This window comes from Adiantum capillus-veneris, chromosome 28, assembly GCF_014529385.1.
Source record: "Adiantum capillus-veneris isolate H3 chromosome 28, ASM1452938v2, whole genome shotgun sequence".
Taxonomy (NCBI): Eukaryota; Viridiplantae; Streptophyta; class Polypodiopsida; order Polypodiales; family Pteridaceae; genus Adiantum; species Adiantum capillus-veneris.
This window is the reverse complement of record NC_140958.1, coordinates 106,160,926-106,176,772: the sequence shown is the minus strand read 5'-3', so window position 1 is coordinate 106,176,772 and position 15,847 is coordinate 106,160,926. Positions and strand designations below refer to the sequence as shown.

The window sequence follows — 15,847 nt, the reverse complement described above, 5'->3', positions numbered from 1 at the left end:
CTTGGGATTACTACGACAACTGCAACAATAACAGAAAATCATCCAATGTTTGGTTATTTTTATTAGTGATAGATGACCCTTGTATATAATTTTTTGGTAATAACATGTAATATACTATATGTCAATATCAAGTTTAAATGTCAATTGTAGTCTTAATTTTATCTACTTGTTATCTAATGTATACATAAGATTTGGTTTTTTTACATGTTGCCTGGTCTCTAGTCCCATTGTATGGTTCAATAGTTTGTGAAATCTAACTATTCTTAGGTAATCTTTCTTAAACACACACACACACATACACTAGTATAACTTCCTTTTACCTCCTCTCAAGGCTTCTATACCTTTTGGTCTTTGCTATGCTTGACTCTTGCAATTTATGAGAATAGGGTTACCCCTCTGGTTGTAAAATTTCTTAACAGATCCAGCTTGATGATTATTGCTTGTCTTGAAAATCCAACTCCTCTTAGTTCTAATCCTAGAACCTAACCTTATACCTCTCTATAAGGCTTTGCACATTAGGAATCTGAGACACTTCTTATCCATTTTTTGGTTTGAAGAAGGGAACCTACTGGAATCTAACAAGCCTTTTTTGTGCTATGACGTATGCTAAAAGCCTCTATCAAAATGTATGACATATCCTATATTGACCTTATTTGAATGGAAGGGAAGATAATTAAGCTTGCATTCTTATATGAATTGGTCTCACCTATTAAATGGACAATAGTAACTAACATGGATAATTTAATATCTAGCTTTATTGCTCTTGTTCGGCCTAAATAATTGAGCAAGAAATTTACTTCCCTCTATTTTGTCATGATGGTACTTAGTAAAGGAACTTGGAAATTATATGGTTTGATTCTTTTTGCAAATGGACTTTAAAGCTCATCATCTAGCTATATACTTTTGGCTCTGGATCATTTCTTTTTTCAATGCTACTTTGCATAGTCTAGAACTTGCCACAAGATCATTTTCCCTTCTTTTTTTTTTGGTTGACTAGCCTTGGGGTATTTCCCTCATGTTACAATCAGAGATAGGGGTTGGAAATCTACTGTGTATAAATGGTTGAATTGCAAAGGCTTGATTTTATCTTGACTTACCCTTATGGTCATTTGTAACCTATTGTTTTGAGTTGCTTGGTTAGTTACTTAAGAAAATCACTACCCACTACAAAAGATAGAGAGGAATTATCCCACTACCTTAACATCAAGTGGTTCACACATACATTTTGTTTGCTAGGTTTCTAATCTTTTGATACTTACCCTCTGTAAAAGAGCCTTAATCCTCAAGTGGGGGTCTCGGATGAGATGGCAGTAGACTGGACTTTTGAGAATTGATATAATTTACAAAGGAGATGATGTTCGATTGTTTTTGGAATTAAATTATGTAAACATTATCATAAATAAATGGCTCATTCTTAAAACTTAAAATTAGATCTTTGTTATGGTGTTAGTTTTTGTTGTAATTTTTGACACCAATAACAAGGGGAGGGAGTCGTTGACACCTGTCTTCCCAAGTAAATGCCAGTTCTGATAGGCTTGTGTTTCTTGGATGGTGACAGGTAAGAGATTCTTTCCGTGGGATTACAACAACAACTGCAGAAATAACAGAAGATCATCCAATGGTCAGCTATTTTTATTAGTGATAGATGACCCTTGTATATAATTCATTTGGTAACAACAGTTAATACACTATATGTCAATACCAAGTTTAAATGTCGATTGTAGTCTTAATTTTATCTACTTGTTATCTAATGTTACATAAGATTTGGTTTTTTTACACGTTGACTGGTCACTAGTCCCATTGTATGGTTCAGTAGTTTGTGAAATCAAACTATTGTTAGATAATCTTTCTTAAACACACACACACACACACACTTGTTTCTAGCTAGCCTTTGGTCGGGTTAGCACCATACAATGGGCCTAGACCTGCTATAAATTTTTTTGAGTTGGCCCACCTAATCCAAAGGGATGGGTTGGGGCCACGGATCCTAATCTGGTCAAGCACATATATCATGTGGTTCTATTACCTTAGACTGGAAGATTCTCTTTTACTCTGTATTTTACAAAGTATACATAATCGGTTGGATTTTTTAGGAATGGGATGCGTATATAATTTAGCCCTATTGGCATCACTTTACCAAGATGGTAACCTTTTTCCACATGATAAATGCCTCTTTGGACACTTCATAATGATTATTTGGATATTTTTGTTGCTAAATTATTCATATTTGGTTGGGGGTAGGGTTCCACATGGTGGGCCGTACCTCCCACCATGTGGATCCTTTCCTCAGGGGGATGGGGGAGGGCACACACACACACACACACACACACACACACACACACAGGTTCAGCTACAATCGATGGAAGCGAAAAACCCTACCTTTGTGGAGGATTGTGAACAAAGACAAAAGCTTAACCTACGCTTCAGCAACGATATTGCAAAACTCAACATATTGGTCTTCAGGTATCTACATCGTACGTACTCAGTACATGTGTGATTGAACGAGAAAAACTAAGGTAGTAATAAATATTCTTGAAATATAGTTCCTCATGAATCGATGAATTGACGTTGTTAATACACTGCATAATCAACATGTTGTGATCTAAATACAATAGATAGCTCATGATAGAATCCCCAATGCGCCAAACTTTGAGCAACATCATGATAGATAGGTACCCTGGCACCTACTCGGTACACACACACACACACACACACACACACACACACACACACACACACACAGAGGTAGATACAAATACTGGTTGTTTTAATACATTATTTCTCATGGTTATTTGTTAAGTTTGTCAGATTGAAGTACCTTTTTTCCAGGGTTGGTACGTGGAGGTTGAGTATCAGCTTTAGGTTGATATGACACATGAATTGCACGCCTTTTGGACATGAATTTTTTTTTTGAGTACCAGATTTTGGTTGATATGACATATAGACACACGATTCATAAGTACATATAGACACGCTTACTGTTAATACTTTGGTAGTATGCTCATACGATGCTATGTGTTTCTCATATGGGTTTTTTTGATAGCCAGGCTGTGGTTGACTCGATAACGTATGTATCAATACATGCATGAACAAAAAATTTGATAGCCAGGCTGTGGTTGACTCGATAGCCAGGATGTGTTTTTTTGATAGCCAGGCTGTGGTTGAATCGATAACGTATGTATCAATACATGCATGAACAAAAAATTTGTAGGTCATGGGAATGATTTCAGAATGGAAGACAATTAGTTGTGAGACTATAAACTCTCATAATGGTGACATCTGAAACATTTGTCAAGATTGAACATTCAATTTATTTTCAAAAAAATTTGTACATTTGAGAATTGGAAATTGAACATACTGCTTGATTTATGATGTGGAAAGTTGGTAATGGCATGGTATCATTGGCATATAGAGACCAAACAGTGCCTTTTTGATAACTTGATCATGGTTTGTTGATTCTACAAAATCCTTAGGTTGACGTATCTTTCAAAGAGAGATGTGGTTAGTTTGAAAATGGTTCATTTTATAAATAGAACTCTGGCTGACATTTTACAGAAGTTCCTCTCTTTCATCACATAGAGATCATTTTGAAAATGGTCCTATAGATATGTACTTCTATCTTTGTATGCTGAAACTCACTTTTGAGGAAGGTAAGTGTATAGTGGTGATTTCACAATTGTAAAGTACTTTTTGATGCTATCCCTTCTTGGTGGATAAATGCATAATTTTTGAAACAAATGTTTACTTTGAAATTAGTTCAATGAATGTTAAAAGAGACTTAGTCCTCAAGTGGGGGTCTTGGATGAGATGGCAGTAGACTGGACTTTTGAGAATTGATCCAATTTACAAAGGGGATGTTGTCTGATTTTTTTTGGAATTAAATTATGTAAACATTATCATAAATAAGTGGTTCATTCTTCAAACTTAAAATTAGATCTTTGTTATGGTGTTTATTTTTGTTGTAATTTTTGACACCAAAAGAACAAGGGGAGGGAGTCGTTGACACCTGTCTTCCTAAGCAATGCCAATTGTGATAGGCTTGTGTTTCTTGGATGGTGACAGGTAAGAGATTCTTTCCTTGATATTACTACGACAACTGCAACAATAACAGAAGATCATCCAATGTTTGATTATTTTTATTAGTGATAGATGACCCTTGTATATAATTCTTTGGTAATAATATGTAATACACTATATGTCAATATTAAGTTCAAATGTCAATTGTAGTCTTAATTTTATCTACTTGTTATCTAATGTATACATAAGATTTGGTTTTTTTACATGTTGACTGGTCTCTAGTCCCATTGTATGGTTCAATAGTTTGTGAAATCTAACTATTCTTAGATAATCTTTCTTAAACAAACAAACACACACACGTACGTTGACTGGTCTCTAGTCCCGTTGTATGGTTCAATAGTTTGTGAAATCTAACTATTCTTAGATAATCTTTCTTAAACACACACACTAGTATAACTTACTTTTACCTACTCTCAAGGCTTCTATACCTTTTGGTCTTTGTTATGCTTGTCTCTTGCATTTTATGAGAATAGGGTTACCCCTCTGGTTGTAAACTTTCTTAAAGATCCAACTTGATGATTATTGCTTGTCTTAAAAATCGAACTCCTCTTAGGTCTAATCCTAGAACCTAACCTTATACCTCTCTGTAAGGCTTTGCACATTAGGAATCTGAGACACTTCTTATCCATTTTTTGGTTTGAAGAAGGGAACCTACTGGAATCTAACAAGCCTTTTTTGTGCTATGACATATGCTAAAAGCCTCTATAAAAATGTATGACATATCCTATATTGACCATATGTCATTTCATGAGTTAGTTTAAGCCTATAAATCAAGTCAAAACTTAATTTGGCTTAAATTGTCAAGGAAAAGCAAACAATTTCATTTTTGGCCAACTCTTGGAATTTTTACCTCAAAGTGTCCTTGAGCTTACCCACTGGTTCATACAACTTTTCTCTCCAGTCGGATTGAGTGGTTTGGATCTTTTCGTGCTATTTCTAGCTGTTGACCTGAAATTTTGCAACTTCAAATACAACTCACAATGATTCTTTCGGAGAGAGGAATGTTATGAAATCCACCTCGGATCCTACTTACCCTTATGTTCTCATGCAATGGGGTTGTGGAAAGTGTCCACAAACACTCGTTTTCTTGTTTTTTTATGGTTTCCTGAGCATTGATTTTAAGACTTGTTTAGTCTATCAACCATTCTCAAAATCCTAATCTAATTCTAAAATCCTAAAGGCACTTAACAAGTCCTATTACTTCCAAGTTACCTCTACACAGCAAAAGACGACAATCTTAAGCTATGCGGTTTCTAAAAGAGATTTTTTGACTTTAGGAGATCTTAGAGGAAGTTAAAAGATAACTTCACAAGATGCCCGTGTTTTTTCCTAGTTTAAGTCTCTTCGATCCTCGGCAGCGGTGCCAAATGTGGGACGCGTGTCTAACCTCACTATCCTATCTTATTGCAATTTTAGCGAGAACCACGATTAAATTGTCAATCCAGGGGACGAAGCTGACTCGACTAGTGCATAGAGGCTACAAGAGGTTGTCAATCTCTCGAAAAACAACTAAAAACTTGCATCTAACTCAAGCTACACTCAAGGGACTGAAATCATCAAAAGCCAATCGCTCATCGGCAAACAAAACACATCCGTTACAACATCAAATGACATCCAAACATAAGGAAACTTCTAGGAAATGTTTATAAGACCTAAGCACACATGCTGTGTATGCTTATGGTCTTAAACTCCTGTTTAGGCCAAGTTCCAAAATCACGATTATTAACAGAAGTGGATTTTTGACTTAGTCGTTTTCACCCAGAATGCACCTAAATGCTTAGCAATGATGTCCCAATACCCCACCTATCCTTAGTTTTTGATTTTATAGTAATTCCTACTTATGATGAAATTAGGCTGCAGGTCGACGACGCCAAAAGCTACGAAATACTGTGATGTGTTTACGTTAATGCGTAGAGCTCTTACCTGCGGTTGCAATGCAACAATGCGATTGCAAAGTGACAATCAGGGAGGGAGTAGGAAGTGAGAGAAGGAGAGAAGTGAGAGCTATTAGCTCAGGCTGTGTATTTTATTATCCAAAACTTACAAATAACTTACAAAAATTGGCTTTTATACCTTAGCCAAGGTTTTTGGTGGTCAAAACTAATAATTTGAGAGCTCTAGCTAAAGATAGGTAATGACAGGTTGATACAATCTGGAAGCTTGTAGCCCCGGCTCAAAAATTACACGGTTTATCCAAAAAATAGGAGTTGCAATATTCCCGATTTATAAAAAATAATAAGTGTTTTACAATGAGAGCTCCAAAAAATGGTATTCGTGGTATCTGTGTTAGCTTGCTGCTAACAAAATTCTATTGAGTTTGGTGATCGCGTCTTCAAGGGTGTTCTCGTCGGTGCACCAAGGTAAGTGGAGCACCCAATCCTAACCTTCAAGCTAGAGATTCTTGGAGCCGATATTCTTGCAGGGCCGCTTGTACCTCAATGTCAATTTTCTTGTGTGTTGCCTTGTGGAAGTGCTTCTGCACCACCATTATCATCTCAATGAGGAAGGCTTTGACCGCGTGTGCTTTGGCTCTTGGCTTTCTACTCCCTTCGAATACTCAAGTCGATGCAAACATTGCTTGAGTTTCTTATTTTCCTAGATGAGTTTCTTGGATACGAACCTCTAAGATTGTAATACTTGCTTCTTGATGGTCAAACGGGTCTTTATTTGGTGCAATTGCTACCATAAGGATACTCCTATGAATGAAAGATTGGAATTTTGAGGGAAGACATTGGAGGTTCTCTGTCCAAAGAAATTCCTCCCACATCTTCCAGTTTGTTGGCGAATCTCAACTCCTTGAAATTATTTCTCTGTAAGACCCTTGAATTTGATTCTCGGGGAGGCCCCTATCAAGTGCTCAAGGGCACAAACTATTTGATTGTGTCTGTCGAGTTGCACGAGTTGTTAGGCCTGCCAAGGTTGTGGAAAGCGACCCTGTTAATTGGGATTAAGTTGGAAACCTCCATTGCTCAAGGAGTTTGATTTGATCCCCTTGGTCTTGAAAGTGAGGATTGCATGGTTGGTGCAATGTTTGTGATTGTTGCTTGACCCCATTGTACCATGTTGATTGCCGTTTGAGTTCAAGGAAAGGACTAAGTGAACTTGAGGTCCCCCTCTCCTTTTGAATCAGTTGGAAGACAGCAAATGCAAACATTGAGGGCGATAACTTCTTCAAAAGTAGTGCTACATACAGAGGTAGAGATCTTAAACAATAGTGTCTAAGTGATCAAAGAGATATTAAAATAGGCATTGTTGGGAAATTGGATGTAGGCATCACTATTCAAATTATTGAAATAGAATAATGTAGGTCTGGCATCTGTATCGATTTACAAGGAGCACTAATTGGCAGCCAAATCCTAAAATGCAGGTGCGATGATGATTTGAATTACATTTGAGTATGTCATTATGTAAGTGTGTGAAAAAGTATGGAAAGTTAGCAGGATGCACATTATGAGTATGTCAACTCTCGTAATATGTTTCCAGAGGATGTGTCTCATTGTGATGAGAATTCCATGTACAATTGGTAAATGATCACAAGGGCTAAGGTTATTTAATATATTCAATAAGTAATGGCTTGAACATGTGGCAAAACAATAAGCCAATGCCAACATTATGTAGTGTTGCAAGCAAGTGTTTGAGGCTTAGTGATGTATTAAACATACAATCCATGGAAAGTTAGCAAGATGCAAATTACAAGGAGTATGTAAGCTCTCATATGTTGCCAAAAGATGTGTGTCATTGTGATGAGAATTCCATTTACAAATTGTAAAAAGTCATAGGGGTTGATTATACTATATTCAACAAGTGATGGCTGGAATATGTGGCAAATAATAAGCCATTGCCTATGTTATCTAGTGTTGCAACTAGGTGTTTGTTTGATGCAATAAACTTGTGCTTATGTTCTCCCCTGATAATAAAATTTTTATAAACCTCAATAAAGACAAGATATTGAATAAAGTAAAAAGCCTTTTCCTAGCTTCCAACAGTCCCCTAGAGCCTAGAGGAGCGGAAGCATTTGAATCACTGGAAGGAAACATGTCTAACTTGGTTGGATACATGAGTGTTCCCACAAAATTGTACCCTTGAATGGGACACAAATAATTGAGATATCCATTAAAACTGATTTGATGCTTTTGACAATTGGTATATTTATGGTGCTACTAGTCTATAGGATGCTAGGCTTCTCATTCTTATGCATTTTTATATGCTTTGAGCACTTATGTGTTCCCAGCCTATGGTCTATGCAACGATTTTCTCTTCTATGCTTCCTTCATGGATGTTATATTTGTGCATAGAGACGTGTTGATGTGGTTTCTTAACTTTTTTGGTGGGTCTATGAGGAAATTTGTGTGTTTTGCCAATTATTCATAGTTATGCGATTATGGTTATGTTGGATTTGATGTGTTGTGAACAATTATACATCTATGTTGATGCAATTGCTTTGCATGTGCGCTTAAGATCGAATCTAGTTGAGGTGAGAGGTCCCCTTAGTACACTAATAAACTTTACAACTTGATTACATCTATTGGTGCGTGTTTATGCATAGACACCTCTGCTGTTGTAAATCTATATTTTTTAATCTTTATCTTTGATATTGTATGAATTTTGTAGACATTTGTCTATAACCTCTGTGTTGTGTTGAGTTTTTTTCAAGCAAGTTTGGGAAGCTTTGGCACCCGCATGAGGTGGAGTAGATAATTGGAGATCCCCTTTTGTAGCATTATGTTTGGGTATATGTACTTTTCTTATTAGTCATGTCATTTTGATAGCATTTTGCTTACACGCATTTTGAGTCAGTTTACACCCTTATCTTGGCATGCGGGAATTATGCGCATGTTTCAATCATTTTTAAAAAAGATATTACAAATCGTCACTAAGATTTTGGCAAATTTTCTCATGAGTTTGCCATTATCTTATGCTTGGATATTGTAGCATGTATATCAGATAGCACACTCTTCAACATTGAAAGATTGGATGATCATAGCAACTTCTCATTGTGGAAAGGGAGGATGCAAGTTCTTATCCAACAAAAGTAGCTAAAACCATTGTATTGTTTAGGGGCCCAGCGTCTCACAATGATTACCTCGTGATAGATGCATTAGCTAAATCTAATGTCTCACAAAATTAGTCTACTATACTCCCATTGATAAGAAGACCATCGAGGCGCTGTGGAAAATGTTATGCACCTACTTAAAAGAATTGTTCTCAATAAAGTTTACCATATGAAGTTGTTTGATGCGAGAATGAAATAATTGTCACATCACATTTTAATAAATTCAGCATCATTTAAAAGTACGAGTTAGATGGAAAAATGAAAGCTATATACAACTTAGATGCATAAATAAAGGCTCAAGGCTTCTTATGGGCTTGTGATGCTCTTTGCCTCTGTCATGGAGCACATCTATCAATGTCATTTAACAATTATGTACATCCTAACATTGCTCTAAACTTTGATGATGTAACTAGCATCACTTTTTCAAACACCACCTTCTCATTATGGATGCATGCTCAAATAGAATCGCACCACATAACAACAATTACAAACCCTTGAAATTTTTGAGTCCCCCCCCCCCCCCCTTTCGATACCAGAAAAAGAAGCGTTCACACACACACACACAACATGGAGTCACACCGTAGCAAATAAAGAGCCTTTAGACAATACAATGCAAAGGGCAATAGGCTATTGAATAAGTAGGCTTATCACAAAGAGTTGATAGAGATCAAAGCAAAGAGAAGAGGCTTCCTAAACTCCACTTAGGTCCAAACATATTATTTAGAGAGCTCTTTTGCCTTCCCTATAATCAAAAAGATATAAACCACTTCACACCCACACTACATGATAAGATGGAGCTAGCTAGGTTGATCATGTTGGTATGCATAGATGGCATCTTGGTTTCAGTTGCATGGCTTTAGTATGGACTGGCTACCCCCATTTCAGTACTCTCTTGATGCACCCTCCATCCCCCTCACAAGAGCAGAGATTACCAGGCTCAACAGATAGGACTTGATTCACTTGGATACGAAGAGGACATGGATACAACCCACACATGAGCTAGGTACGAAGATGACTTTCTATAGAGAGCATCTTCTCCAACTCACGGAGGATGGTTTTGTGATCAGTCCAGGATACATGGATACTCATCTATCCCACAGGATACGATGTGCTATTGGTCAGATACGCACATCCTCACATTAGCTAGAGATCAAGACGAGCAGATTTAGAGGAGTACCTGCTGAGTCCAGGATTTGTCAGATGTGCCAAATAGAGCCAGAGACAGAGCTACATTACATGTGTCTCACTGCCCAGTATACTATGAGATATGACGTCACTTTCACTATCTATTCAAAGAGGGTTTTGGGCCACTTTCTATGGTCATGAGATACCAAGATAAAAAATGCCTCGGATTATGCTAACTGAAGATTTGCAAACACAGAGAAAGCCTCTTGAAGAGGGGCACAATGAGAGAGATCTAGCGACAGCGGAAGATCACAATTTTTCTTTCAGTCACAAACAAAGGAGTTCGAGCAACCCCCACAGCATAACAAAACCAGAGGTACCAGAGGCATACTGCTTGATCGGGCGATAGAGTTGGGGCGGTCCTATCGCCCACGGATGAGAGGGCCCTCTCAATATCGACGCAGACTGCGACAAAGGATCCATACCATACTCGAGTGACATAGGAGCCGTCCCGGATACTGATGTATATGTATATGATGCCTCGACTGTCAGAGAGCTCCATTGTATTAACTCACCCTTTGTCAACCCTTTGTGTCAACTTTCACCCCACCCCTATCCGTTTTTTCTTTTTAGTTCTTTGTACTTTTTGTACCCAAACCTGGTATTAGATTCACCACATGTAAACTTTCAATCTCATAGGTCATTTTGGCCTTTTGAAGACATTAATATTACATTTCATTTCATTTCTCTCTCTCAACATTGTATAGCTTTAGTTTGCCCAATTTACTTTTGTTGGTATTTGACAGGTGATGCCATAACATTCCCCTCCGAAGATCTTATCAATTGGCACTTGTGGTTGAGGGACGAACTTCCACTGCCGTCTCTCTTTAAACACAAGGAAGTGGTGTTGGGATCAATCAAGGTTCTTCAACTCTCCCCTTGAGTTTATATCAAGTCACTCTATATGCTTTTCTTTTTGTACCTTTTTTCCTTTCACCAATGGACAGGGGACGCACACATCTACATTTGATTCATCTCATATGGGCCAACTTTGGCCTCTAATACACGCAAAAAAATCTTTCTTACAACATCACCAATCCACCCGCAGAGAGCATTACCATTGCTTCTCTTTTAGTTTGGAGCTTCCATGTGGCCATTTTGTATCAACCTTTGAATCTTCTTCTTCATGTGGTTGCTTGCACACACACGGTTAGTTATGCAAGCCATGATCCCACGTCCATGAAATTTTTTCCTTCCATGCCCTTTATCTGCCCCATACTAAAATAGTCCGAAGTTTGTAGCATCATGTATGGTGGCCTGCATCGCATGTTAGTGACTTGGCGATTCAGTCTTTGCAATTTCTTGATTATCATTCGTTTTATAAGGGGGCAGATGAGAACCCTATGTTCAAGGTTAAAAAGCTTGGTTCTGGATGCGACACCCTAGATATATTGCAAATTACAGTGCACTTGTTTGAGATGTAGCAATAAGAGCTGGGGTCTACACTCTATGTAGCATCACACTCTAGTTTGTTGGGAAAGTGTGATGCTTGCATGTTCTCTGCCTCCATGACAACAAATAAATGGCTGCTTAGACGCATATACGACCACTAACTCACATAAAGGATTTTTGAGAAGCATGCACCATTGCAAGTGTGAACACACAACATCATTGATTGGAGCTTAAGCGCCAAAACAAGTATGCTGAAATAGATGTAGAACCGGTCTTTTCCTCAACAAAGTGTCCAAAATATGCATGATTTACCTCTTGTAATTGTGTGCTATGTATATAATCATATTGTCGCATGATGAGCCTAGACCACCACTACACACATAAACAAGTTTTCAAGACTTTGGGCTTCTTCGATGATTCAAATCTTGGCTAAAAATGGCACCATATCATGTATAGATCAACATCTTTTGGAGTCCTAGCTTTATATATGCCATCATGTAATGGAAGCGATCGCTTTGGAGCACTTGAGATTTCTATAATCTTCATGTTGCTGTTTTCCACAGAATAGCTTACATTCCTTGTAATGGCATTTGTGTGTTTAGACTGCATAAACAAAAAAGGAAAGACACCAGCAGGCAATCAACTGAAGACACCCAAGAAGCATAGCACAGTTAGCTAGGCCTAGTGACGTAACCCCGAGGTTGAGGGTTCAAGGCTTACGGGCTGCGTCCTTGATGGGTGTATCCCCTTCTCCATTGGGGAGGTTGTTCCCACAGTTGCCCCTCGAAGGTGCAATGTACAGCAAGGTGCAGTGGTAAAATACGTGATATGTAAGTTTTCCCCTACTACCTCATGGTAAAAAAAATGCCTAAAGATATTGAAGAAGCTTGAACACTAGAACAACATTCTCTTATGCTAGTAGACCATTACCATTTAACCATTTGCATTAGCTTACCTATTTAGCCCAAAAATCATCCTTTTCTACAGATTAGATAGCCAGTGTAACCCCACCTATTCACAGCATAAGGGAGTCCCTGCTTACATTATTAATTACACATCACTTATCGATGCACGCTTACACTGGCAAACCTCCTTGCACATCAGCAAGAAGCAAAGAAGTGCTTTGCGAACATCTACTAACTCAATTGTCACCTGTCGGAGTTTTCTTCCCTTTTTTTTGACGATGCTTGAGTTGAGTAAGACCTGGAGCAGTAACCTTGGTATTGCCAATTATCGCTGCTACCAATTCTGGGTCATTCATTGCCTTCATCAGTTCCTTCTCTCTTGGGGTTGCTTCCAGCATGTGGACAAAGACATTCATTGCTGTTTTAGCAGCTGCACATTGAAGCAGAGAGAGAGAATTGTATTAGACTATTTCTCAATAAAAGTTAATGAAAAGAAAACGGTTACATTGTAACTTGTAAAACACTCTCTCTCTCTCGACCATTTTGTAACAGATTGGTCTCATAGGTCATTTTGGCCTTTTGAAGATGTTAATTAACATTTCATTTCATTTCATTTCTCTCTCTCTCTCTCTCTCTCCCTCCCTCTCTCTCCCCAATTGTAACTTTTTGGTCTCATAGGTCATTTTGGCCTTTCGAAGACGTTAATATAATATTTCATTTCATTTCATTTATCTCTCCTCAGAGAAGTTGATGTGGGAGCTTGATATTACAGAAATGGGCCTGTCTAGATTATCACAGGATGAGGAGCACACTGAGTATGGTAGATACTTGATTGATATGGGGACTGCACAGGGACTGGCCATTCTGAATGGCCTACAGAGATTCCCTGCAGCAGGTGGTTTTACATGCTTTCCACATCCGCATGGCGCTAGTACAGTGGATTATGTTATGGCTCCGCCAGGACTCATTCCTTCCTTTCAGGATTTCATGGTGGGAACTAGGCCAGTTGGGGTAGCAGGCGATCATGCTATCTTGTCTTTCACTCTATCGTTCCAATTCAACACAGCTCCATTGGGAGAGGCCTCCACACATACTCGGTATACGTTCATGAGGGAGACGGATCCCATGTACACTGATGAGATATACAAGCAGCTATGCGCTCGGGAACCAGGACAACCACTAGATGAGCTCACCCAGAATCTGACAGAGACGCTCCATGATGCAGCATCAAAGGCATATCACACGCAGACAATCTGGGAGCATGCCTCAGAACAATTGGTATGATGAGGAGTGTAGAGAGACGAGGATCAGATTACAGAGAGAGGTGCTCATGGGTACTACTACACATAGATAGTCACGTATTATCTTTCGCCGTCTAGTGCGACGAAAGAAGAGGGCTTACCTATCTCAATTAGAGTGTGATCTGTATCAGTCGTTTATGAGTGAGGACTCTAGTGAGGCATGGAGGCTTTTCAATGAGCACCAACCATCACTTCCACAGAGACATGACATGGGGGGAATATGCTACATCTCTCTATACAGCATCAGGGCAGCCACCTTTGCTTGACCCTCCAGAGGCATGCCCAGAAACATGTTCTTTCTTTACTGTTGAGAGGGTAAGGAAAGCCATTGACAGGATGAAGATAGGAAGAGCACAAGATCATGATGGTCTGGTAGCAAAGCACTTTATCCATGCCAGAGATATGCTTGCAGAGCCTCTTGCTATGATGTTTAATAGAGCCATATATGAGGGTTTTCCTGAGACTTGGGAGTATGTCCACGATTGTGCCTATCTTCAAGTCGGGAGATCCTATGCTTCCCAAGAATTACCGCACCATCATGGTTGGTCACACTCTGGCTAGGGTATATGCATCAATTCTTGAGCAGGAGTTGAGTGGAGGGGCAGAGAGAAAGGGCGTACGGGCAGCAGGACAGGCAGGGTTCAGGAGAGGTTTCTCCACATTTGACCAGATTTTGACACTCAGAGCCATTATTGAGGGTAGACACCATGGCAGGTGGATATATTGTAGCTTTGTGGATTTCCGCAAAGCCTTTGATACACTACTACGAGCCAGACTCATACGCAAATTGCAAGACATGGGGGTGCCCAAAGAGCTGATTTGGGGGACCTTAGCTTTACACAAGACAGTGGTAGGACAAGTACGCACTACTCAAGGCATGTCCGACATGGTTCACTCCACCATTGGGGTGAAGCAGGGTTGTCCCCTATCTCCAACTCTCTTTGGGATATATGAGATGAGTTTTCAGATTATGTACAGACAGAGGGTGATAGGGTGCTCAGCTTGCAAGGACATGGATTCCGTTGCTATTATATGCTGATGATATTGTGCTGATCTCAGATTCTCCAGAGGGGATGCAGCGTCATTTGGATGCATTGCATGTATTTGCACGGGACAGTGGATTGTCTGTGAACCTTGGTAAGACCAAGGTAATGGTGTTTAACACCATGGCGCAGTGGGTAAGGAGGTCCGGCCCCACTTTTAGATATGGTCGAGAGACTGTGGAGTATGCACATACATACACTTATCTTGGGGCGGTTTTCAGTGGTCCAGTTTCCCTGAGGCGTGCAGCAGATACGCGATTGACTAGAGCCTATGCAACATTGGGGAGACTTCAGAGAATATGTTCGCAGGTTCAATTCCACGAACCTCAAACAAAGCTTTGGCTCTTTGACACTTTGGTCACTTCGGCCATGCCGTACAGAGTGGAGATATGGGGCCCCTCAGTTGATCATCATAGCACAACTGGTAGTACTAATGGATGTAGATGTATGGAGAAGCCCTCGGTGTCTATGATTTCTCGGATGACTAGGGCCAAGGCCTCAGTACCACATGACATTGTTAGGGCGGAGCTCGCTGCTCCTCCATTGGTAATGGAGGCACTCACTCGATCATTTTCATTTATGTATAGCACCTGAACTCTCCCTAGAGACAGATATGCTCGATTAGCACTAGACTCTTCGCGACAGCTGGCATTGCAGGGAGATAGATCGTGTTGGTATGCAGAGATGGCATCTTGGTTTCAGTTACATGGCTTTAGTATGGATCAGCTGCCCCAATTTCAGTACTCTCTGGATGCACCCTCCATCTTCCTCACTCGGGCAGAGATTACCAGACTCATCAGACAGGACTTGATTCAGTTGGATACAAAGAGGACATGGATACAACCTACACATGAGCTAGGTACGAAGATGACTTTCTATAGAGAGCATCTT

General features: G+C 39.3%; 1 protein-coding gene across 2 annotated transcripts in view; it reads right to left on the bottom strand.

The window, feature by feature from the left end:
• Positions 1-12,633: 12,633 nt before the first annotated feature.
• EMB1441 (zinc knuckle (CCHC-type) family protein) overlaps positions 12,634-15,847 on the bottom strand; it is a 74,657-nt gene continuing 71,443 nt past the window's right edge. For both annotated transcript variants that reach the window (XM_086504136.1, XM_086504137.1), the window contains exon 14: positions 12,634-13,042. In XM_086504136.1, coding sequence (XP_086360262.1) covers positions 12,849-13,042 — 194 coding nt within the window. In that variant the 3' untranslated portion in view covers positions 12,634-12,848. The remainder of the gene's footprint in view (positions 13,043-15,847) is intronic.